At 46.2% G+C, this 24,599-nt stretch overlaps 1 protein-coding gene across 3 annotated transcripts in view; it reads right to left on the bottom strand.

Annotated features, from left to right (window-relative positions):
* Positions 1-24,386, bottom strand: part of NFAT5 (nuclear factor of activated T cells 5) — a 73,629-nt gene extending 49,243 nt beyond the window's left edge. For all 3 annotated transcript variants that reach the window (XR_015700315.1, XM_087738655.1, XM_087738656.1), the window contains exon 1: positions 23,963-24,386. Coding sequence is in view for 2 of the 3 variants with exons in the window: in XM_087738655.1 (XP_087594781.1) it covers positions 23,963-24,035 (73 nt within the window). In the remaining variant the exon portion in view is untranslated. The remainder of the gene's footprint in view (positions 1-23,962) is intronic.
* Between the last annotated feature and the right edge of the window lie 213 nt (positions 24,387-24,599).

The raw sequence follows: 24,599 nt of genomic DNA, 5'->3' as shown, positions 1-24,599 counted from the left end.
ATACTTCATTTACTTTTCCCAAAAAGTTAGTTCTGTTTTAGCGATAACATATTACTTTATTAAGCAGAAGCATTGTGTACTTTGTGTGTATGAGTACTTATGTAGTTTAAACATACTCTAAATTTTAGCCTTTATTTAAAAAGGTGAATCATGCCTTTATTTTTTATCTTACAATTTTTACTCAAGTTGCATGTGCATACAGACTTGAATCCACTTCAAAAATTAAAAAACAAACTAAATTGCATTTAAAATTGTTTCTAGCCGAAGACTATCTCCTTACGCCTGCTGTGCCAATGAGGAGGGGAAAAAAGGGGGCTGTCAAGGCACAGTTCTATTTTACCATGGGAGGGGAGTACAAGGAAAAAAATCCATTGACTAAATAATCAAAAAGAAGTTATACTGAAATTTGAACAAGAATGTCTGAGGAAGGGGAAGGAAGCTAAATTTGTTTTGTATTGTATTGAATATACTTCTGCCAGTGAACCACAAGTGCTAAATGCATAGGAAAGAGATGCAATAGGTGTTCACTGTTACAACAGTAGGGACAACCACAGCACTCGAAGATCAACTGTCACCTACTCTGCCTTGGGTAAAAAAATTACAAAGAAGAAAATCTACCAGCCAAGTTCTGGCTGGACCATCCACTGAAGAAGAGTGGAGAGGTTGTGCATTGGCTGCCTTGCAAAAAGGAGCCCGTTTGATCTTACATCGCCTAAGACGACGCAGTTGTATTCACAGCTTTAACACCAGGGAGGACAGCATAAAATCCAGAACTGGGAAGCCAAGAAGCCCGGTTACTTCTTCCAACAGCCGCTGTCAGGTAGTTTCTGCACTGGCATCATAAGGGCAATGCAACTTATCAACAGGTGTCATTGTAAATTCAAATCTGCTTTCATACATGGAAGCACTAGAGCGAGAACCCCATTAACGTACTGACGCTGACCGCCATTGGGGATTTTCAGTCTCCGTTCTCCTCTTTCTTTCCTAAGCTGTTAAGTCAGTCCTCATGCACAAAGCCCAGGAAAGTTATATGAAAGAACGAAATGTGTGTTTGCATCTTTTTAAAAACAAGCCGGTCTAACTCATGCTCCCAAGCCACCTCACGCTCTGCAAGCACAGAAACGCAGCCAGCGCTGCGTATTTTGTAGACGTTTGTCATACCGCGTTCTGAGAAAGCTTCTGTGAACCACAAAATCCCAAGCAGTTTTCAGAGAAAATGTTTACTTATTTCCACATCGAATGGCTCCTGTAAGCTTGGCCGCTGGCATAGCTATCAATACGTCAAAAAATTCTCCAAATAAAATGTGACATTTGGAAACCACAAGATGCGTGTGGGTCTATTTTCTGCTGAAATACAAATTTTCTTCAAGATGGCTATCTTAATTCAAGAGACTGAGGAATGAAAGGTTCAGATTTTGTCCTAACAATGAAAAGCGCAAATACCAGCCGAAGAAAAATACAGTGATGACGTGAGAGGGTTCTTCCCTCTTGACATCCCTGTGCCTCTGAGTATTACTGCACCTGCAGGCAGCGGTTTGTGCAACGGCTCCAGACAGCGATCCCTCGTGAATGAGCACCAGCCTTCATTCTGGCTGGCCCTGGTACTACTGCCTACAGGAGGTGAGTAAAATCCAAGCTCTCTTCTGTCCAAAAACCAGCCACAGGCAGATGTTGGGTGCTGGAGCAGCTGCGGCACTGTTATTACCACCCCAGGTATGTGTCACAGCCCCTCGTATGGAAAATGATGCCCAGTCGGCTTTGTTGACAAAAAGTGATCTTAGCTCATAGTGCACTCTGCAACAAATTCTTCCCACCGAGCCATCTAAGAAACCTGCACGCTTCTCCGGGCCAGAGCCGGGAAGGCTGCTGCCTCTAGAGGAGTAGCAGCGATATTTAAAGCTGCTGCAGTCACTTGACAGGCAGCTCTGCTTATGCTGAATATGCTTTTGCGCCTAAGACACTGGAAGCAACTCACCAAGTATTTCTGTTACGCCAAATGTTTGGTGATGGGCCCCAAAACGAGGGATCACAGCACAGCGTGTGTGTCTGTGCATGTAAGTAGAAAAACCTTTATGGATTTATGTACATGTTGCATGTATACATATGCATAAATTTTCATTCCTTTCTGTTGTCTCTCCAGAAATCCTCTTTGAGGAGAGAGTTGCTCATCATCATAATTCTGTCACGACTCACAAGATATTTCGTGTTGATTACAAAGCCTCATTTCCAAAAGCTAAGTTATTAGGTAAGAGTGAGCTTTTCTCTTTGGGTTGATCGTTGGGGTGGGTTTTTTTGTTTAAGAAATTTATTTTTAACTCTCAAACATGACGAAGGTTCTGTCAAGTTTGCTGCTTTAAAGGGATGCTCAGATCCAAAACTCCCACAGCGTTATGTGTTCTCAGGGAACACATAATTTTAGCAGTAATCCACAACAAGCACAATTATAATCTTTGTGAATAATTCTAACAATGTGATAAAGAGAGGGAAGGAAAAGTTAGCATTAGAATTGAAGCACATTCCCAAAGATCACAACACCATTAAGAGCAAATCTTTAATTTCATGCTTCATTGATAAAAGACCAAACTACTTGAAACACGGTCTAAAATACGACACCCAGTTTTTATCCTGATACACTTGGACACCATACCTCAAATTGAAGATGAGCCCTATGCTTGGAAAAGAACCTGGCATTAGCCTTGCCAGCTGGAAATAAGAGAGGACGGAGCGAGCTCTTCGGCGGGAAGGGAACGCCGCTGTTAGGAAGTCACCATGAGGTGCAGTCAAGAGAACACAGATGTGGTGGAAGAGGAGAACAAACAGCACCATGAAGGTTCAAAACAGAGAGCACAGCCCCGGCCACCGCTGATGCCTCCTCCGCCTCCCCCGTTATCCAGGCCTATCTCCCCCTCTGCTCTCACAGCTCCCCGTAACCCGCTCCCATCCCAGCAGCGTGAGACATACTGCCTAAGAAAGTCCCACATAGGAGTGAGGGAGAACATGGGAGGTCTACAGGGTAACACATGAGGAGGAAAAGAGATCAAAAGCATGGGATTAACACAGTACGGGAAGGACATGGAGCTGGTGGAGCGGGGCCGGAGGAGGCCACCGAAATGGTCAGAGGCTGGAGCACCTCTGCTGTGAGGACAGGCTGAGAGCTGGGGGGGTTCAGCCTGGAGAGGAGGAGGCTGCGGGGAGACCCGATTGCGGCCTTTCAGTACTCAAAGGGGGCTTATAAGAAAGATGGGGACAGACGTTTTAGCAGGGCCTGTAGCGATAGGACAAGGGGTGATGGTTTTAAACTAAAAGAGGGTAGATTCAGACTGGATATAAGAAAGACATTTTTTACAATGAGGGTGGTGAAACACTGTACCAGGTTGCCCAGAGAGGCGGTGGATGCCCCATCCCTGGAAACATTCAAGGCCGGGTTGGATGGGGCTCTGAGCAACCTGATCTGGCTGAAGATGTCCCTGCCCATGGCGGGGGTTTGGACCAGAGGGCCTTTAGAGTTCCCTTCCAACCCAAACTACGCTATGAACACATGGCAGAAGTTTAAGGCCAAATCCAAACTTTAAGGGAAAAAAACAAAAACAACAAAAACCCCAAACACGCCTGGCTTTTCTTCAGAACAGATGTAGCTTCATAGTCTAAAACACATCTTCAGTGAACTGGATTACTACGAGCTAGCATTTCAACCGTTCTCTGAGGAAGCCAAAATGGTTTGGGTACCTTTAAGAAAGCTTGCTGCAACAAACCTGCTCTTCACAAATCAGACTTCAAATGAAACTTTGTGTTTTCACCTAAACACAGGCCAATGTTTATATATGCTGCACTATAAATAGCATTAAAGCAAAAACTGACAAATTCCAGAAAGATTAGAGTTGTTGCAAGGAAACTAATTCTTCCCCAGAGGATATAGTTTCCCTCCACGCCTGATATCGTATTTAAATAGCTATATCGTATTTAAATAGCTATATCGTATTTAAATAGCCAAAGCCCCCTCCCCTATTGATCAGCTCACCTCCATCACCATGTTTTACACACGCATGCACACACATGCAGACACTGAGTATATGAAATTTTCTGCTATAATTTTACATTTATTCATGTGGAAAACACCCACAAGAAAAGGCTGCTGTGTCAATGCAGTATTACATTTGAAGGCAAAAATAAAAATCCAGCATCGTTACGTATTTCTACCCAACCAGCAAGAAAAAATACGTAGACAGAATTCCTGTTTTCAGCAGCCACTGTGCTGAACCAACGAGTCAAGCTGCAGCCGGCTGACAGCAGTGTCCTGTAACTTATTCCTGATTTCAAACCCCCTTGACCAATACGTTAGTTGATCTCAAGTTTCTGGGTTTTTTTGCTAGAAGTAGCTCCATTTATACCCAACATCTCCCCTAAACACATTTTCTTTCTCCGTATAGGAAGAGAGGAACATGCCTTTCAGGAATAGTGTTGTTATGAAATATAAACAAGATCAACACACAAAGTAACAAAATACTGATGATCAGCCAAGGGCCACAGACGCTCATTTCCACGTACAAACCTTCGCCTGCATTCGGGTAATCAGTTTTTAGACATCCTATTTACAACAACTTCCAAATCTTGTATCTGCTCTCGAAATACCTCAACTAGACCGACTAGAGGAACCCAGGCTTCACAAATTCCACTACTGAAATCAAGGACACATGAGGACAGGCAGATTTACAAAAAGCATTTTAAGTGTCAAATTTCTTCAACTGCCCTTTATCCGATTATCCTACCCCAATAATCTCTCATCTGAGATCAGCTGCTTGTAACTTTGATCTTCCTGCCAGTTACACTGACAGTTCAGAAAATTGTATTTCACGTGGCTATACTGCCCAGAACAGCATCAAACATTAGGGCAACATCCAACACCGCAAAAGTTTCAATCTGGGGAGGACAAGATTTTGTCAGTGTACTGCTTGCAACCGCACAAAACATTCAGAATTGAAATACTGATGAGAAATAATCAAGTAGTACGATATTGGACTTGTGTGTCACTGCAGCCCCTCACGAACAGCGCACCCGAGCCAAACAACAAGCGTCCCAGGCCATTTGGCGGTCAGCGGGAAGCCGGCCAGCATCCAGCCTCGGGGAGAGGCGTCCACCACCACTTCTCCCAAGGGACTGCCAGAGCAGCAACAAATCCCGAAGATACGCAAAAGGATACCCAACACTGCTAGAAGGGACGCTCGCCTAGTATAAACTGCTACGCGCAACTGAAACCAGTTAAATAAAAGAGAAGAACAAAAGCTATCTGTGAAAGGGCTGGGTGTGTTACCATCAGCCTGCAGAAAAATACAGCCTTGGGTCAACGTGGGTCCGGATCAGTCTCAGCAGCTGGTGACAGGAGCTCTGTCCTTGAGGGAGAGAGAGGAGAGGCCTAGGGAAGACTGAGGCAAAGCACCTCGGGAAGGTAGGAAGCAGCGGGCGAAGCTGACCTGAGGATACTGCAGTGGAAGCGCAAGGGGCTGGTGGTTCGTGATGGCAAACTGAAATTTGTACGTGCTCCTTCTCCTCCTATTTTGCTTCACCTTAACGCACACACACAGTTGTCCCTTTTGGAGGAATGCTTTTAGATTTCTACACACAGGCTAGCCAGGCTAAATTACAGGCATCTGGGCTTATAGCAAAATCAAAGTACTCCAGCCTTTCCCCATCACCACCAACAGAAAAATACTAACACTTTTACACCGTTCTCATCATCACGGTATCAGAGGACCGTTCAGAAACACACCGTGCCTTGTGACCAGCAACATCAGGCTCCTCCTTACTAACTAGGAAACCGTGATTCTATTCAGACTCTGTTCCTCGGAACGCGGCAGTTGAGCTCATGGAAGCAAGGGGAACACAACACAACTGCTCCCTCTTTGGGGGTGCAAGACAACTGTAAGATCCTGTGAGAAGTCACTGCAGCTCTGGACACGGCCCAAAGAAAGCCCCGCTTTTTCCAAAGCGTACGTATTCTCACAGCGGAAAGTGCTCTCCCTTGTAACGAAAAAGGAGAATTCTTCTTTCAGAATTTCAGATATGGTCAGAACAGAAGCCACTTTCAAGTAAAAGGTCTCTTGTTAAAGAACTCAAGTTTAACACTGAAATGGCGATAGATGCTGTCACTTCAAGAGGACGGAAGGCAGGAAGAGGAAAGAGAAGTAGTTTCCCCAAAATAGCTAATGAAAGTAGTTGCAAATCATCAGTTTAGCTGTAATGCAGCAACTCAAGCGCACGTGGAGCCAGTATTCCATCACACGCAGCACTTGCACGACTTTTCTGCAGCAACTCACATCTAATGAGTCTTGAATGACTTTTCAGTTGCATCTCCATAGGAATTTCAGCTATACAGATTAAGAACTGCAGTTTCTAGGAATTTAGTGCCTCATTAACTCACGCTGTGCTAGGACTGGTTCATGATGTTACAAAAGAACTTGTCTGCCCTTCTCAAACTTTTCTGAGGCTTTCTTAGCCTACCAGGAAATTTGAGATCCTTCTGGTTGGTTGACCAATGACCTGCTTCTTGTAACTCAGCACTTGGTGACGCTGGGAGCACAGAAGATACGGAAAACAGCTGAGAATACCAGTTTCCAATGTTTAAAAGCAACAACAGGCTCATCCATGATGAATGCAGACATCCTCATTTTGTCAGTACCACCAATGCCTTAAAGATTATGGAATGCTCTTCAGACATACCAGTGATTTCCCTACGCTTTGCTGTTCTGTACCAGCAGCAAAGCCATGCCGCCCAGAACTTCCACGTGTGGAAGCCACGTTATGAACGTGATGGAGAACTTTGCCTTGACCTGCTAACAAATGAGGCCATAACTAACGTAGAGGGAGACTGATATCGCCATCTGAAAAGGTTACCTACTGCAGGCTGCTGCAGGTCCACAGAATCCTGCTATAGAACCGAGAGAGCAATATACAGTAAAATAGCCATTTCTGCTTTCTAGGCATGTAGTTCTGTGCCTTCTCCCCCCTTTAAGCAATCAATGTAAATTCAGTAGAATAACCAGTTAACCTGCCAACATTTCCCCACTATTTCAAGTTTATTTTTGACAGCACATAGTTAAAAACACAAAAAAGGAACGCAGGAAAGAAGTATTGCTTCTGCCTTTAGCTGAAGCCATCCTTCCACTGCATGCAACAGCCTCTATATCCATTTCTGATCACGATGTGGAAAACCCCTTTTTTTGCTACAGTTTTCCTCTTAACAACAAAGATGTCGGACATCACTTAACCTGGCTGCAGCTCCAACTCCTACACTTCAATGCCACTTTCTCCAGGTTGCTCCCCAGGCCCAGCCTTGAGGAGGTCGCTGAAATACAGCCCCAGCTCTCCCCCAGCCCCAATGTCTGCCTCTCCCACCGTGGTGATCTGCTCTGGCGACTTCACCCCCTCTAATGCTGGGGGCTTCTTCAGCGGCATCCCTTTTATCCCCACCCCCAGACTAAAAGGTAACAACAGCCTTCCTGCTCAAAAGGCAATCGCGCGCAAGAGCACGATCGATACACGGGCGATCATGAGAACCAGCCAGTTTGCAGCAGAGACAGGGCATTTTCCACTTGCAGCTGGTATTTTTTGCCTTTAAGGGTAGGTACCTCCTAGAAATCCCTTACCACTTCTATGACCTCATGAACAACCGCAAAGTTAATCCTTGTCTTTTAATAAGCTCCCTGCACTGAATAGCTGCCCACTTGATCCCCACTGATACTAGTCTCCTCAATGTGTTTTAATATCCGTACAGATTTGGCTGCTTCTTCCAAAGCCATTTCCTTGCTGCAGCACATGACAGTCACACCAGAGATTAGACAAAACCTTGGTGTACTCTTCTAATCAGCTGGCAGCATCCAAGCAGAAATCTTTTCTAATGATGTATTCTAAGCTGATCAAAAAAAAGCAAGCAAGCAGGCAGTGTTGTTTATATGGAACTCAGATTAAAAAGCCATTAGAAATACATGAACCTGCAAGTAGCCTCTGCTACACGGGAGGGAGGTGAGAAAAGTGGAGCACACATGCTCAGCAAATTAAAGAAATTCTATAAAGGAAAAAAATAATGGTGTGCATGTTCCACCCCATCCCCAGCTAAGCATATGCATTGAGGCTCAGAGTACCCATACACACATGTATAAAGGTTCTACAACGCTAATCAGTTCACATTACGACACAGTTTTGGGCTAAACCTGTATTACCAAGGTTCCAAATGTCAGCTAAGGGCCTGACTCTCACGCCTCACTCCCAAGGTAGCTGCATTTTAATAAAACTACATATGCAACTGAGTATCTTTCAAAAACCTTTGTGGGTAAGAGATGCTAAAACCAAAATCTGGTCTACACCTGAAAAATCTAGGCCTCCAAATCTGCCAGAAGACCTTGGGGTTTGTTTGTTTAACTTGAAGTTCTGTTCTACTCAGAAGTCCAGTGTCTATGATAAACAATATTGTTTAGTGGTTGAGTTTATTGCATGCCACCGATTCCACCACAATAGCTTAGTTCACAAAGAGTTTTTAAAGAATGATGGGGGGGGGGGGAAGAGGGTGAGTGTTACATCAGCTCTAAATACTCAACATCTAATCAAAGCCTTGCTTTGTTGCAAAATGTTGGTGTCGTGTGACCCTCGTGGATTTTTCTGTATACAAAAGCTTGGGTGCGGCAAAACTTTGAAGCGAACTATTCCCCCCGCCAGCAAGAAGCTGGAAGAGCCAGCTGATGAGCCCTCCACTTCTCAGCCCTCCCCACAGCTCTCTCCGTACATCTGCCAAGGACAAGCGGGTTCTCCTGCAGGTCCCAGGAAAAGAATTCACTGGACAGGTTTGGTTATTACAGCACAGATAGAGGATACGCTGCGGAAGGCTTCGGCCACCCTCCAGTGTAGCAGGCATCAGAACCAACGCAGAAACTCCGCGTTAGACGGCGCAGCGACTGCTCTCGCTTCATCGAGGCTAAACTGGGAGAAGCAGCACCAGGACCCACTGGAGTAAATTCTGCAGTGAAAATACAGACAATCTGTTCCTTTTTTGTCTCCGAGTCAGGAAGACGAAACATGACTACAGCTACATTGAGAATACACACCTATGCCCTCGTGCAAATGAAAGGGAATCTGTAGGTAGCCAGCGGAGTGCTGTACGAGCCGTTGCTCCACGAGATGGCACGCTGATAGGGGGCTGGAGCGCACCCAGACGGGACGCCAGAGCAGGGCAACGAGGACTCGGCAAGAAGCTCAACAGAGGAAGCTTTGAGAGCCTGAGAAAGGCAACTACAAGAAAGACAGAGCCTAGTGCATAAAAACGGAACAGAAACAGACTGAGACAGGCACAGGCCAGACGGATCCGTGACCGCTAAAGCACTTTCTACTCCACTGTGGTGGTTTTGTTGTTGTTAGGGTTTTGGATTGGTTTTTTTTTTCCTTTCCTTTTTGTTTGGTCGGTTGGCTTTTTTTAGTACTCCATAGGAGAGCCAGACTTTCACTCGCAGAAGCGAGAATCACCCGCAACTGCAGACAACGGCAGCTCTGCTTAAGGTGCCGCAGAGATTTTGTATGATAAAGTTACAAAAAAAATTTGGCAGAAGTAAAGAATAGACAACGTATAGAGTAAATCGGCTTTTGTTCTGTATCTGTCAAAAGAGGATTTATGATCTATTACAGACTATCATAGTCCCTTATTTCCTAACACCTTTGCAACTTCAGTAGACTTAACACAGGCTTGCTCAGCAGGAGTTGAAACGAGGCGGACAGCCATGGAGACAGCTTTAAGTTTCATACGGAGCAAGAAGGGAAGACCCTACTTGAGCATACGTAAGAACAGATAAAATGCTCCGACTGCTCAAAGAATGAAAGATGCTTGTTGCAATACTGCAGGGCAAGAGCCAACGAGCAAGAAGAAGCCTATACTTAGCGAAGCTGAGCAAAAGGACACCAGATAGTACTTAGCAGTCTCGATGCAGACACCTTAAACATTTTACAAAGTTGTCAGTCTTGATTACTCCCATTTTTGCAAATGCAGGAACTGAGTCGTGGGAAGAGGCTCGCTCCCGAGGCTGCCGGGCCCGCCCGCAGCAGGACACAACCCAGCTTCTCCTGCCCAGGCTGCAGCCCAGCGCCTGCCCCGCCAGGGAACGCTCCCTACCACAACGCTTCTATTCCACGTCCTCGCGTACATCTCAGAATAATGTGATTAAACACAGGACTCGGTCCAAATTGACAGCGCAACCTAAAAGACGTAAAGACTAGTTCCTTCTGTGCCTGTACACATTAACGTATTCTGATTAAGGTCCCCAGCGCTACCTGGACCGCTCTTTTTCACACAGCTCTCAAATGAAGGTACATCAGCAAGACACTTGGCATGCTTCCTGACACCATACCAGTGCTTTCATTTCAGCAGCACCTCTAAAGACAGGGCAGTGGAAACAAACTACAGAGTACTATTCCCTCTCTCTATCTGCCATGCTATATTCAGAGTATCTGTAGATGGTAAAGCAGTAAAAGATGGAAGCAAGTCTTCCCACCAGTGCTCCTGTTATTGTCAATACTGGCAGAACTATATTGCTGCTACAGCAACAGTGGCAGGTTTTCAAAGAAACTGCAGTGTATACAAGGATGTTTTACACAGCCAAACAGAAAATCTTCCTTCCAGTTCCCTCTGGCTTCAGACAAAAGAAGCAAACCCTAAATCAACACGATCCATGAGCACATCGGGAAAGGCAGATGCCACAGTTCTGCCTGCACCAGAGAACTTGATGATTAAAAAGTTGGTGTTGGTGCAGCTCCACTCTGAAGAATCAGCAGAGGATCTGAGCGCTCGGTGTTGATGCTGGACGCTGTAAAGTCCCGATGTTGCCTGCAAATGCTGCTACTCCAACACTAAAATGCACATTATAGTATGTTAGTGAAGAAGAGCGAAGAGTTTGCTGAAAGACAGCCACTTCTAGTTTAAAGACAGATGATCAGTAATATATTATTAACCACCAAAGTCATTAAAATTTTATCACAACTGTAATATCATTATTTCTTGTACTTAAAAATAAAAACGAAAGCTAAAAGTTGTTTCCTGCATTTTTTAAAGGACAAGTATTAGTACCAAAAATGCTAGTATTAAAAAGGTAATTTTGCAAGCAATTCATAACTGAACAAAAATCAGTTACTGCAGTATTCCGCTAACCTTCCGAAAAGCTGTTAATCTCAATATTCAGGATTCTGCACAGCAGGGTAGGGTTGAGAAATTAATCCTTTTAAAGTTGAATTTCAACAACTGACAAAGGCATGTGTGAGCTGAATTCTATTTATGGCATTCATCCAAATATCAAATAAAGCTTTCCTGGCTGTGTTTCAGTCATCCCCATTCACAGCTCAAAGAGTACTTTTATAAATGTAGACAGACAGTATAAATCCTGTGTCTTGTTTGCATCCATTTTTACACATCTCAGAAAGAGAGAACAACATTATTTAGTGATTGTCCCTTCAAGAAATGGACCTCTAATGACTTACTGAAAAGCCTGTCCCATGCAGTTGTGAACTCCAGACAAAAACCCAAGAACTCAAAGATACGGCTAACATACCACGGCGGACAAGGCAGAGCAACCAAGGGCTGACACAACTGCGCGTACCCAAACGGAACAGGGTACCGCTCCGCTAAACAGTTAAACCCTTCAGCAATGTGTTTGAAAGGTTTTACCACATGTGAGAAATAGTATTTAATAGTATTTCTCTCATAAACAACGCAAAATGGGAGGAAAAAAAAGAATTAAAAAAAAACAATCAATCCGTTCACAATACCTTACGAATTAAAAGAAATAAATCCAATGTTGCCATGTTTTAATCTTCCAGCATGCAGGAAACTGAGCTAAGCTTATGTGTGGAAAGAATCCAAATATGATAGGTATGAAAATTCAATTAAGGAACTCAACCAACCTCATTTCGCCTTATAACACTGTTGTATACAGTTGTTATAACAATGGCCTTTATTTGCGATTCTATACTAAACTGAATTTTAAGGATAGTTGGTTTTCTTCCCATCTTCACATTCTGTCACTACAAAGACTTCATTTCTCAAATGCTCAAAGAAACCCAAATACTGTGTGACCAAAGAATATTAACAATAGTTATTTACCAACCACTTTAAAACATTGCTGCTGTTTCAAAACCAAAGTTCGCCAGAAACACAGAGGTAATCAGGTGCTCCAGCCAGTTACGCTGGTTCCGTAGGTGCAACGCACCACCCGAATTCAGAGACACGCACAAGTCGACCTGACCCTCCATTTACTATTGTCTCAGAACAATGTTTCTCAGCCTCTTCAGGTTTGCACAGTTTTTTCCGATGGGGTTATTTTTGCCATCTCGCACGTTTGCTGTAGAACAAGAAATGCAACACCATCAAGGAACAATATATGCACTTTTTTTTCTTTTGAGGCTATACTGTGATATTTGACCTTGAAGAATAAAAGCATACAGGTATTCAGACAGACTTTCAATACATTGCAGCCATCTCTCGGATTGGGTATTTTATTACAAACCCGGGTGTAGAGGCTATGTTCAGGAGACTTGACATGTCCTAGTAACTCCCAGCATGATGTCTAGCATCCTGAGCCCACAAACCATCTTCATGCCTCCCTCCCTTTACTCATTTTAGTAAGATACTGACATTAAAAGGCATTTTCTTTCGTCCTTCCCCAAAACTGAGAAATATTTATGCTTCCTACCATCATTTTGGTTACAAGTTATAATTCAAGTACTATGTTTGATGATAAACATAATTTTTAAAAACAAACACGAGGTAATGTTTAACAAACAATGCTCCTTGGCAGAGTTAAAAGAAAGCTCTGCTGCAAGTCTGACACCTGTAACGTAACTTCTAATAAACTGATCAGATGCATGAAAGCCGTGTTGTGTGACAGCGATGGAGCCCGAGACTCCTGTATCTCACCAACTTCTCTCTCTGGTATTGCAAGATCCCAGATTAGGAGGTAAAACTGCATCAGTGTTAGAAAACAGGGAAAGGCATGAGAGGCGGCCCGGACGCTTCACACACACTGCGTGCAGTCACAAGGCATCTCGGAGCACGGCACACGAGTCCCAGATTGCCCGCTCAGCTTTCTGTCACGTTTAGCAACAACAGCAGCTACTCCAAACATGCTCGTGCTGGAAATCGGGGGGGGGGGGGGGGAAAGAGGAAAGGGAAAAAGAAGACTATAAATAAAACCCTTTTTAGTGAGCCTGAACGATATGGCAGAAGCATGTGTTCGGGACAGCGTTTGTTCAAAGCAAGCTTTCATCAAGCAGAGGGTGCTGCGGTTCCAGCTCAGCCCCACACCTCCCAGCCCTTTGTTCCTCCTCCCCAGCCACGCTGCCGGCGCGCCAAAGGCTGCAGGTAAGGGGAGATGCGACTAGTGAGGCGCGCACTCAACCGCGGGCAAACCTGCGTGATAAATACTGCCCCTGGAAGGAATTCCTCACGGAAATAAAGATACGAGTTCTTTGTAAAAACAGGTTTTGAAACTATTAAGCAAGTTCTTCTCCAAATACGTTCACACACAACTCTCAGGAGAGAAGTGGGAACCAAAGCCAACCATTGAACGGCAAAAGGCGGACAAAAGATTCCTTTCTGTCCTACAGAGCTAAAACCCCACCGGAATCAGAGGGAGAGCAGCAACAAGAGAATCAGTGGTGTAACTGCTCTAGAACTGCCAAGTTAGGGAAAACTTAAGGATGGTCGTAACAAATCTAAATATTGATCAGCCCATGTCTTTTCTGATATCAGCAAACCATGGGGAAAGGTTTACAAGAACCAGTAAGTTTGGAAGAGTATTTCTATTACAGCACCTTCCAAATTCTGACAATCAGCTGCAGACTAAATCCCTAGTTTACGGGCTTCCCTAAATAGATATCTCCTCTACAAATCAAACAGCTTCTTGAACTATTTATCCTTTTACCACCCAAAACATCTGTCAGTTGTTTCCACAATTAAATGGTGCACAGAAAAAAAAAAAAACCAAACCTGTCTTTTGTTTTAAATTGCTGCCTGGTCATTGCATTGAGTGTGTCTTATCTCCGTAGTCATGAAAAATCATAAATAAGCACGGCCTGTTTATCTGTGCTATACCATTTGTGGCGTTCGTACTCCTCTCCCCTTCATTCAAATCTTCTGTTTTCTATCTACAGTTAAACTGTGCAACACCTTGCGTATGCTAAAGCTTGACACCGATTCAAGGAACACAGTATCATGGAAGATAAGTCCACTGGGGGTTAGAGTTCCCGGGGATAATTGGCAAGCCTGCAGACAAAGATCACGTCTGGATGGCTACAGCGTACCTGTCAGAAGCTTTTGGGCATTCCAACATCCAACAAAAGGCATACGCTGCTATACTTAAAGATCTCTGCAGCTCGATTAAATTGCCTTTCCTTACTGGACTTCTAAGGGGGGGAACAAAAACTTGCACTCAGAGTTTCTTCAACAGATAACTAGTATCCCACTCTATAAAGCGTTTGTTTTGAACGCCCAGAGTATTTCAGCTGCCTTTCCTCTAAAAGCTGAATCCACTAAAAATAAAGTCTTTCAGTTCCTTAGCTCAGGTGCAGAAAGGTAGTAATCTTCCTAAATGAATTCTTTTGTTCTTGTATTAATGTATTGAAATACCTGCACGGCAAGACGTACTTAAATTTACTCTAAACAATATAATCCCTTCCTTGCTACCACACCTCCAAAAGCACCTTTTTTACTTAAGTGGTAGCAAATAACTGCATTACTGAAGCTCAAACTGAAACCTTTCAGGCCACACAATAAGAAACCAAATTATTTCCCCATCTGATTACAGAGCAACTCCATTCCAGGTGTGGTTCAAGTTTCAAGGCGAGGCAGATGGCCCTGCACAGAACTGAGATGCCCTGAAAGAAAAACAAAATAAGATTTATTCCCAAATGAAATCTGCACACAGGCTAAGGAAGGGCACTGATCACACTCACACAAAGATTTACACAGACAGGAGACGATGGAAGTTCTTGCTCTATCACTAACAAACGCAGAGAAGAGTTCAAAACGGCTGAACATGCCGAGCGTGCCCGGAGCACCGACCTCCAGGAATGCCCAGAAAGCCACGTTCAGAGGAACACGCTCTTGATAAACAAGTGCAACACCCTTTCCTAAGGGAGCAACGTGGCAGTCACATCTCCCAGTAGGTTTTGAACCTGGTAGATATCAGCAAAACTGATGCCAGGATACAAAAGTCTCCGTGTATATTTCCTACAGATTTCAGGAAAATAAACGGCTATATTCAAAAGGAAAAACCTGACTTAGTGCCCCCATGCGAAAATGACTGTAACACTAGCCAGGAGAATTTCTGACGTGGGAACTCACAAACGTCCCAACAGCCGTAAAAGCTGTTCAGAACTCACAAACTGACACGCGTTCAGGGCCACGGAGGTGAAGGGCCCGGAGCATCCTTCACACAAGGAGAGGCTGAGAGAGCTGGGACTGTTCAGCCCAGAGAAGGCTCAGGGGGATCTTACCCACGTGTATAAATACCCGATGGGAGGGAATGAGAGGCTCTTCTCAGCCGTGCCCAGTGACAGGGCAATGGGCACCAGTTAAAACACATCAAATTCCATCTTCATTATCCTAACCATGAAGGTAGCCAAGCACTGGCGCAGGCTGGCCAGAAAGGTTGTGGAGTCTCCATCCACGAAGACAGTCAAACCCCAGCGGGACGCGGTGGCAGGCAAACCGCTCCAGCCGGCGCAGCTCGAGCCGGGGCTGGACTAGGCGATTGCAAGAGGTGCCGGCCAGCCTCAAGGACAGCGTCACTGAGAGCTGGCACTGCCTCCCGAAGTGCTCACCCCGCTCCCCTCCCACCCCCTGCACAAGAGGGACACCCGACTGTTTTCAGAAGTTTAACTTAAATCAGACTCCCTGGGTCTGTAGCATTTACTTGCAAGATATGACCAAGGCTATTAGGAACCGTAATTATAAGTTCCTCAGTAAATCTGCTTTAACAGGAATACATATTCCAAGCTAGACCACCTTTTTTCCCCCCTAAGAAACAAAGACATACTCAAATATTTAAACCTCCTCATTCCTAACATTAAACTGAATGGACAGTAAACTTTAAATGGAAGACAAGAAGTTTTTCTTCGCCAAGTATACAATCAGACCATGCAATTTCTTGCTGAATCCAAACACTAACCAAGAGTCAAAAAAGAACTGAATAAGATTCTAGATACTCCTGTTATATCCCAAATAGTAAAGCATATACTCGCACACACAGAAAGGAACCTCACCGCAAAGGCAGACATCCCCGAACCGCGAAACACAGGCCGTTAGCGGGACTGGTGTTACGCAAACGTTCGGCTGTGCGGCGCTGCCTGGCGTGAGCCCTGCTGCGGCTCGGAAGGAGCCGCTGCTGCCGCCAGCGCGCTCCGAGGACGAGCGCCGACGGAAGCAGAAGGCAATTTTAAGGGAGGCAGATTGCCACTTCCAACTCGCATCCTCCTGCCCCGCTTCACAAAGCGGTTTGCATGACCACTGGCAGTTAATACTCATATTAGCAGGCCATGTTCCCCTATGCACAAGAAAACAGAAACTGTCATAGTTAATAGAAGCTACGGAACTCTGCAGCTTATTATTTTCCAATCGCTCTGTAGTGCTACTATCAAAACTCAGATTCTTCTGCTGAGTGGATCCGTACCAAAAAAAAGAAAAAAAGTCAGGCCTCCAGACAATGAGAAACTGAAACAACTGGTTTGTAACGTCAGTTTTGCTGAACAGGAGTGGAACTCCAACATTTGAAAACTTTTTATTACTGTCTTTAAATCCCTTTCTTTCCTGTATGCTTCATCTTGTCTGGGCATTAATAGGAACTGTTATCCATCTTCCTCGTTTGCCAAACACCCTGAACTTCACCGCAACTCAGATCTGCCTTTAGGATCAAAACTTTGCATTACTTTGGTGTACTGGATTCGTTTTATAAACTTTGTAAGGCCACCCAAAATTCCTTCTAATTATTTACAAAGCAACTGTAAAACCTTTCCAGCTGCTGGAGGGACAAGTAACCAAGGGGAACCGGAGAAGGATTCTTCACAGCGTATTTATGTAAATAGTGAAAACATTCCTCTTAGCCTGATGCAGTGATATTCACCATACCGATCACTCGGAGCTGCACGAGTTAATAACATAACGTAACCGACGCTGAGCATTAACCTTTCAAACGCTGCTGAAGCACTGCACGCTTTTGGAAACGGCGGTTACTGAAGATTTTACTACGTGCCCATTAGAATCCGCTGTTACAACACAGTTCAAAGTTAGATCTGAGAGTTCATTTCAGTCAGTTCCTAAAAATAATTGCTATACTCGCTGACGAGAAAGCCAAAACTTGCCTGAATATTCAACCTCCTCGGTTTACTCTTTACATAAACACAGAGAAGATAACACAGGTGATAAACTGCACAGACATGAGCACATACCTTACTTCACCTGCACTTTGGCCACTCAGCAGTTTCTGCTAGGCTTTACCAAATGAGTTCAGGCCATTGCCTTTTTGTATAAACGAAAGCATTGCGTCTCTTTCATTTTCTCCAACTCAAAAGAAGTACATTTCCACATAAAACTAAGTAATCTGTGTACCGGTGCAAAAATCAGATCAAGGCTTTGCCTGGTAACTGTTTTCAGTCAACAGACCCCAACCAAAGGTAACCATGCTGTTGAAAACTTACAAATAAAGATCAGATGCTTTATAAAAATTCAAAAATCTTAACCTACGATTTGGGAAACATATGATAGAAGATTTACTTCTTGACTATACCAAACAGCAGTATCCTATGGATTCCCCTTATGAGCAGCTATAATGGATTTCAAATATGCCGGTCCTGAACTAATTGAACACAAGTACTCTTGACGCCTAATATTTTCATATTCTAAAGATTCTCAGATCTCTATTAGAGCAAGTGTCGAAGCTGCACAAAGAACTTTGCAGAACAAAACAAAACATAAGGGATGCCGAGAGCCATAACCTCACATCACAGAAGAACGCGATGAGCCCGAAAGACTGAGGTGGGAGGAAAGAAAGTATCGGGAAAGTGTGTCTTCCTCTAAAGCGTATCAGCAATCAGAAATATCTGCCCAATACCTTAAGACAGTTTCCAGCCTCTGGGTCCCTGAGAACCCCCCAACATTGCTGGGTTAAAAGACAACGTAATAAAACGTACCCATTTGGCTTTGCAAGGGGAAGAAGCCTGAAGCCAACGCATCTGCCGGCAGGGAGCCACGCGGCCACGGCCGGCGGGCTTCTCCGGCACCCCTCCTCCAGGAGCAGCCCGGTTCCTCAGGAGGCGGATGGCTGCGACCCTGGCAATGCTCATGCTGAGGTCTCACTAAACCAAGTCAAGTTCAAGCTCCTCATTGCAAGATTCAGATCCTTCCGTGGGACTGAAATATATTCTCTCCAATTACAGTTTCTTTGAATATCTAAGTTTAAATGGGATGAGAGAATTGGGCAATGTATGGAGATTCTCCAAGAGAAAAAAATGTACAACTTTCGTAGAACTACGTAAAGTATCCAAACCCAGTGAAACCGACCATGAAAAAGTCCAACTACTCTTGGAACTAAAGAAAAACCTTTCTTCGTTCCTCTTAATTTCCCCTGCTCCTCGATCCACACCGCACGTTTACACCCAGATCAAACAGGCAAGCCCCGGAGAGCCCAAGGCGGGAACACAGCCTCGTGCTCTTCCATCCACACCTGTGGCAGGAGGGGTGCTGGGGCGTCCTGCCCGGCTTCCCAGGCTCCAGCAACGGCTTCCCTCACCGATCCCCAAGAAACCAGCCCGGGCAGGAAGCCGGGCTTTCCCGGTCTCGGCACAAGAGCACAGGCACGGCAAATGCAACAGACAGCACGATGCGAGGAGCATTTCTTTCCGCAGCAGAGCCCGTTTAGCAGTTCTACCTCATCTGCAACCTCCTCCACCATTTAATCCCAGTCCTCGATACCCCCTTTCTTGTCCTGACACCACTATTTGTGCAGCTGCACAGTAAACTAGACCAGGGAGCAGAACAATGTTAGAAAATCCTATCAAAAGTACAATATACTCATTCTAGATTGGTTTCCTAATCCCATTCATCTTGCAGCCACAAAAAACAATTGTGCTGGCACAATTCAGAGAACAGTACACGGGTGAGAACAGACGGCAGGGAAAAGGGTCTGTTTAAACAGCTCTGTCACTGGAATATTCAAATTACAGCGTGAAAAGCTGTGAATTCAAAATCCTCCCCCTACCCCCAGCACCACACCTAATCATCTTGCAGCAACATATTCTGTAGTTCTGGTTTTAAAGCCGAGAAGGTAGTAGATTCAGCGTAGAAACGGACATTGACAAGGCGGACGCAGAACGTAAGGAACTTTGGTGGAATCCATTTCAGTTGGCCTAAGTCAGAATGTCCCGGGGGCGGCTGGAGGAGCCGCAACAGGCGGACGCGCGCAGCCCGTCCCTGACGCAACGCTCAGCACCGCTTGTCCAGCACGGCACCTTCTACAAGCTACAAAAAGAAGCTAAGTATTATTATAAAAAGAAGCCAAGTATTCTTTCTATTCCTAAAAACTGCTAGTACTAGTTCTAAAGTCCAAAACTAAAAGCAGGCTCTTAAAATTTTTATAAAGCATCTGTTCCATCCCTCTCTGATAATTCAGTCACTGTCTCACTAGAGTTATCATGGAAAGAAAAAAGTTCTGGTGGTGGGGGGGAAAAAAATCCCCCAAACCCCCGTGTTGTACCAACAGTTCTCAGCGAACACAAGCAGATGACCATCATTTAAAGGAAAACTGAATTTTGACTACATGACATTTTTAGGGCAAAAGAGCTATTTAGGAGACTACTAGCATTGTTCTTGTTGCTTCCAAGTTCCAGAAGGTCTCACAGTTTTACAGTTGCTCATCTGTGTAAAGCAAAATCGGGAGGCGGGATTCTGATTGTTCCGACTGTACTTGCTGCAGTGCAAAACCGCAACTTTATTAGTACACATGCGTTACTTTGTAATTGTTCAAAATGAACGTATTAGCTAAATTAATCACACATTTAATCAGTTCTGATTTAGTACCTGACATTTGATGAACTGCTTTAATCGCAGTTTTCACCTCTGCCGGTTTACAATGAATAGCTAACTTTGCTATGTTTGAATGTTGCATATGATATTCAACCACAGAACAACTAGCCTCCAGGCTTCAGGTTTTACGCTCCAGTGATTTTTCTACTACATTACTAATTTGTATGCACATTTGGGTTGTTTTATTTCAAAAAAGGACAGTATGTTATGTAAAGATGGGAATTAAACCTATTACATTCTAAACATTTTCAGCATTCAGAAACACATACAATTTTGTGTATCTCTTCTTATTAGGAGATACCACCCTTCTGCAATGGTTACAAAGCATATTCCTTTGTTTAATATTGACTATACCTAAAAAGACGGGTTTTAGTCCCTAGCACAAGTAGTTCCTCAGGAGCTGCGGGGATGAGCTTCAGCAACAGGCCTTGGAATCAACGCTTCGCATTTCTTTTATTTCTAACAGCTATAACGCATCACATTCCAGAGGCCTGCAATTTCAGTACAGTTTCACTATCATTTTAAGCCAGTATAAGCTGGCACCGCGGCTGAAAGAAGTAGTCCCACCCTTCCCCACTGCTAGTTTTCACATGTCCTTTCCTTGAGTCAGCACAAGCCATTCACAAAGACCCACAGCAAACACGACCAGGATACTCACCTAGTTAAAAATCAACATTTCTCTTCCCCTTTTCCTTTTTGTTGTTGGGGGGCAGGGTGAGAAGGAATAAGGGAGAAGCAGAGTTCATTTTAACATGATCAGTTCCCCAGCCCGGGTCACTCCATGGCCACGTAAGTGTTGGCATGAGCAGAGCAGCAAGGGAAAGACAGGGGACAAGACTGCTTTAACTCGGCAAGTGGGAATTCACCCTGGCTGGAACTGCTCATGAAACCACACCTACAAGAGTAAAAACTGGAAGATAAAGTACTTAGATACTCAAAGAAAAATATTCTTTTTCCCAAGTTACGCATAAATGAAAAGAAAGAACTCAAATGAATTATCAGATCCGAGTTTAAATTAACGACCCTCCCTTTGTATTGCCATTTCACCTTAGGTTTGTGTGCCTCTAGTTTTGCCTAACATTTTTAAAGGAATATGAAAACAAAAATCCTAACTGAAATGGCCGTGCAAGCCAAAACTGTAACACACAGCGCGGGGACAGAGTGACGACGTAACTCCGTCTCTCCAGAGAACGGGACAAACTACACCATAAAAAATCGCACTGGCATAAGCCACATCTTGATTCACCGGGTTTTCAAGTATAACTTCACTTTTAAGAGCAGGCAAGTATATTTTCATCAGTACGCCAAGATTCTTCCACTTTCATTTCAATAAACTCAAGTTTGCATGTAAGAAAACCTCAGCTGTTCCCAAGACCACCCCAATCTTACAGCTTCTCTCACTTTTATAATCTTTGTATTTCCAGAACACCGCAGCGATCCTCATCGACAAACTTACAAGACCGGTATCATTAAACCGCAACCATCCCGACGCGCACACAGGAATGCAATTCAGGGGAAAAGTTACTGGCCGCAATTCAATCTGCGAGCTGGATTCCAAACTGCGGGGTAGCTGTATTTCTAAAAGGAAAGCAGTTATGAGAAACTACATGCTGCTAACACACCCTCATCACAAATGCATATTTGTGGCTTTCTCACTGTGTTCAGACCTTTCCCTTTATCTCATCACTTGTATTCATACTCTGATCCAGAGCATTTGTCCACAGGATAAGTTTATCTGTATCTATCTAGGGAAAAAAAAAAAAAAGCACAGTAAAGCGTGTTCCGATTAATCAGCTAACCACTAATATCTTTTCCTAAATCCAGCTAAAAATCGTACTAACATACCTCACAGCAAAGACGATCGCTTAATTATTCACTCTGTAAAAGTATATTCATTTGTTCTAAATTTTCATTTAAATTAAATTGCATTTCAACTTAACATCTCCTTGATCTTTTATTATGACAAAATACGAAAAGAAAACCTTGCTTTAACCTCATTATAACCATTCGCCGCTTTATACACCTCAATCATGTGCCACCTCGTTTGGATCAAGCAGCTCGTTACGGCCACTCCTAAGCGCCAGACACCCTCCCCTAGACCTTTTCTAGCTCTGAACCCACACCAACGCCACCCGAAGAAAAAATACGCTCTTGATTCATCAGTTGGAGACCATCTTCCTACCTGAAACAGACACTTTACCATTCCATTAAATATAAAAAATGTTGAGAATTCCTGGTAAGATTGGCGAGTTCAAAAGGTCTGCTCCATTAAGCGTGAGTCCTTGAAGAAACGTCACAACTTACATAGAATCGTTTTATTTTAAATGTTTTACAGATTACTGGAACAGTGCACACTTTTCAAGTTTCCACTACAATAAACGATAACTTTGATACGGTTTTATCACCTGTATTTTTTAATTAGAACTGCCCTGTTTCACAATACTCTTTCCCTTCTATCGCCCTCACTAGGACTGAAACCGGTTGGAATACATACGTGCGAGACAAGCAGAGAGCCTTAAACCCCTGGAGTAACATCTTTAAAAAAGATTTACAAACTATTATATCTATCTATCTATATAGATATCTAAACTATACAGTGGTGATAACTTTAAGATCTGTAAACAGTGAGACAATGACTTAGAGCAGTTGGAGAGCTTTAAAGATGTGCTTTCACTCATTACAGTCGTCTTACTTCTTTTAGCGTCAGCACTAACGACACACAACTTGGAGTTAATGACCACATTACAGTTAGTTCCAAAAATGCTAAAAAAGTTTAATCTTTCCTGTAACGATATTAAACTCTGGTTAGCTACCTTCACTTCAGGGTCATGACAGACTTCCCATTTCTTTCGTCGTACGCCCCCAAAATCGCTCCCCCCGTTGTACTGTGGGCAGATACGGCCACCAACCTACCAGTCGTGGCTCTCAAGTGTTTTAAATGAGAGAAAACGAGTTGAGAGCTTGTGTAGTAGGTAGTATTCGTCCTAACGCACATATCCTTGTTACCGTGCGCGTGTCAAAACTAAAATCCGGATATCACGGGAACAGGCGTGCAGCCGGCTTACTTTCGACAGTCCCTACGTTACCTCTGGGTCGGGGCTCCCCCGGTGCCGAGGACGCCGGTTTGCCCCCCGCTCCCTGCCCAGACCCCCGCGTACCAAGCTCCCAGTACCGGGACCCTCCGCTCCTCGGCCTCTCTGGCCGTTTCCAACCCAAACCCCAATGTCCACCTCCTCTCCGAGGCCGCCTGCTCCACCGACACCCCCTTCCCAGAAACTCGGCGAGCGGCCTTCGGGAAACCTCCAGCCGCCCGCACCCCCCCGCGCCCCGTTACTCGGCGCTGCCCGGCTCCCGGCCGAGGCGCCGGCCCCGGGCCCCGGCGGGGCTGGGCCCGCATCCCTGCGGCCGCGCCGCCCAACGGGGAGGCCGCAGCCGCGGCCCCGGCAGCCGGGGAGGCGGGGAGGGAGCCCTGCGGCCCGCAGCCCCCCGCCGCCGTGCCGCTCCCGCGGGGGCCGCCGCCGGGCCCCGGCCGCAGGAACCTGTCGGGACACATTCTTGAGGCCGCCGCGGCCGGGCCAGGAATGCGGCCGGGGGAGCCGGGCTCGGCCCCAGCGCGGGGGCCCCTCGTTGCGGGGAACCGGCGGCCGAGCATCCCGGCGCGGCCCGCAGGCCGGCGGCGGGGCGGGGGGGCCCTCGGGGCGGGCGAAGCTCCGCGCCGGCCCCGGGAGGAGGAGGAGGAGGAGGAGGAGGAGGGGGAGGAGGAGGGGGAGGGAGGGCGGGCGGCCCGGGGCGCGGGCCCGACCGACAGCGGCGGTTAACGGCGCGGGCCCGGCGGCCGCCCCGGCCCGCCGCCACACTCACCCTTGGAGTAGAGCGACTTGGGGGACTCGAGGTCGAGGTCGGCGCTGAGCAGAGAGATGAAGTCCGAGGGCATCGCAGCTCCGCGGCCCGGCAGGGGCGAGGGGGGCGGCGGGAGGAGGGGGGGGCCGGGCCGGGGGGGGGGCGCTGCTGCCTCCGCCGCCCCGGGGCGGGGAGGGGAGACACCGGCAGGCGAGAGCGCGGCGCTCCGCACGTCGGGGCCGCCGATCGGGCCGGGCCGGGCCAGGCCGGGGGGGGCTCCGCTCGCCGTCGGGACCGGGCACCGCCACCCGCCGCCGCCGCTGACAGGAACCGGCCGCCGCCAACGGAACGCGCCCGACCGCCCGCCCCCTCCGTTCCCGCTCTGCGCCTGCGCGGCCGCCGGGGAGGGGGCGCGGACGAGGAACCCCGGCGCCGGCGGCACGCGCATGCGCCCCGGCGGGCGGGCGGCGGAGCGGCCCGGCGCGGCGGCCCGGGCGCCTGCGCCGAGGGGCCGGAGCCGCACCGCGCATGCGGTGAAGGCTCTAGAACGGGGCGGGGGGAGGCCTCGCCGCTGCGGGGAGCCCCCGGCCCCGGCCCCGGCCTCCGGGGCGGCGCGGTGCGGCGCGGCCCGGCCCGGCCGCGGGCTGGGGGTGTGCGA

Source organism: Nipponia nippon, unplaced genomic scaffold (assembly GCF_047370975.1).
Source record: "Nipponia nippon isolate SJK-2023a ecotype South Korea unplaced genomic scaffold, ASM4737097v1 scaffold_7, whole genome shotgun sequence".
NCBI lineage: Eukaryota > Metazoa > Chordata > Aves > Pelecaniformes > Threskiornithidae > Nipponia > Nipponia nippon.
The sequence above is the reverse complement of the archived record's forward strand: the minus strand, read 5'-3'. Positions and strand labels throughout refer to the sequence as shown.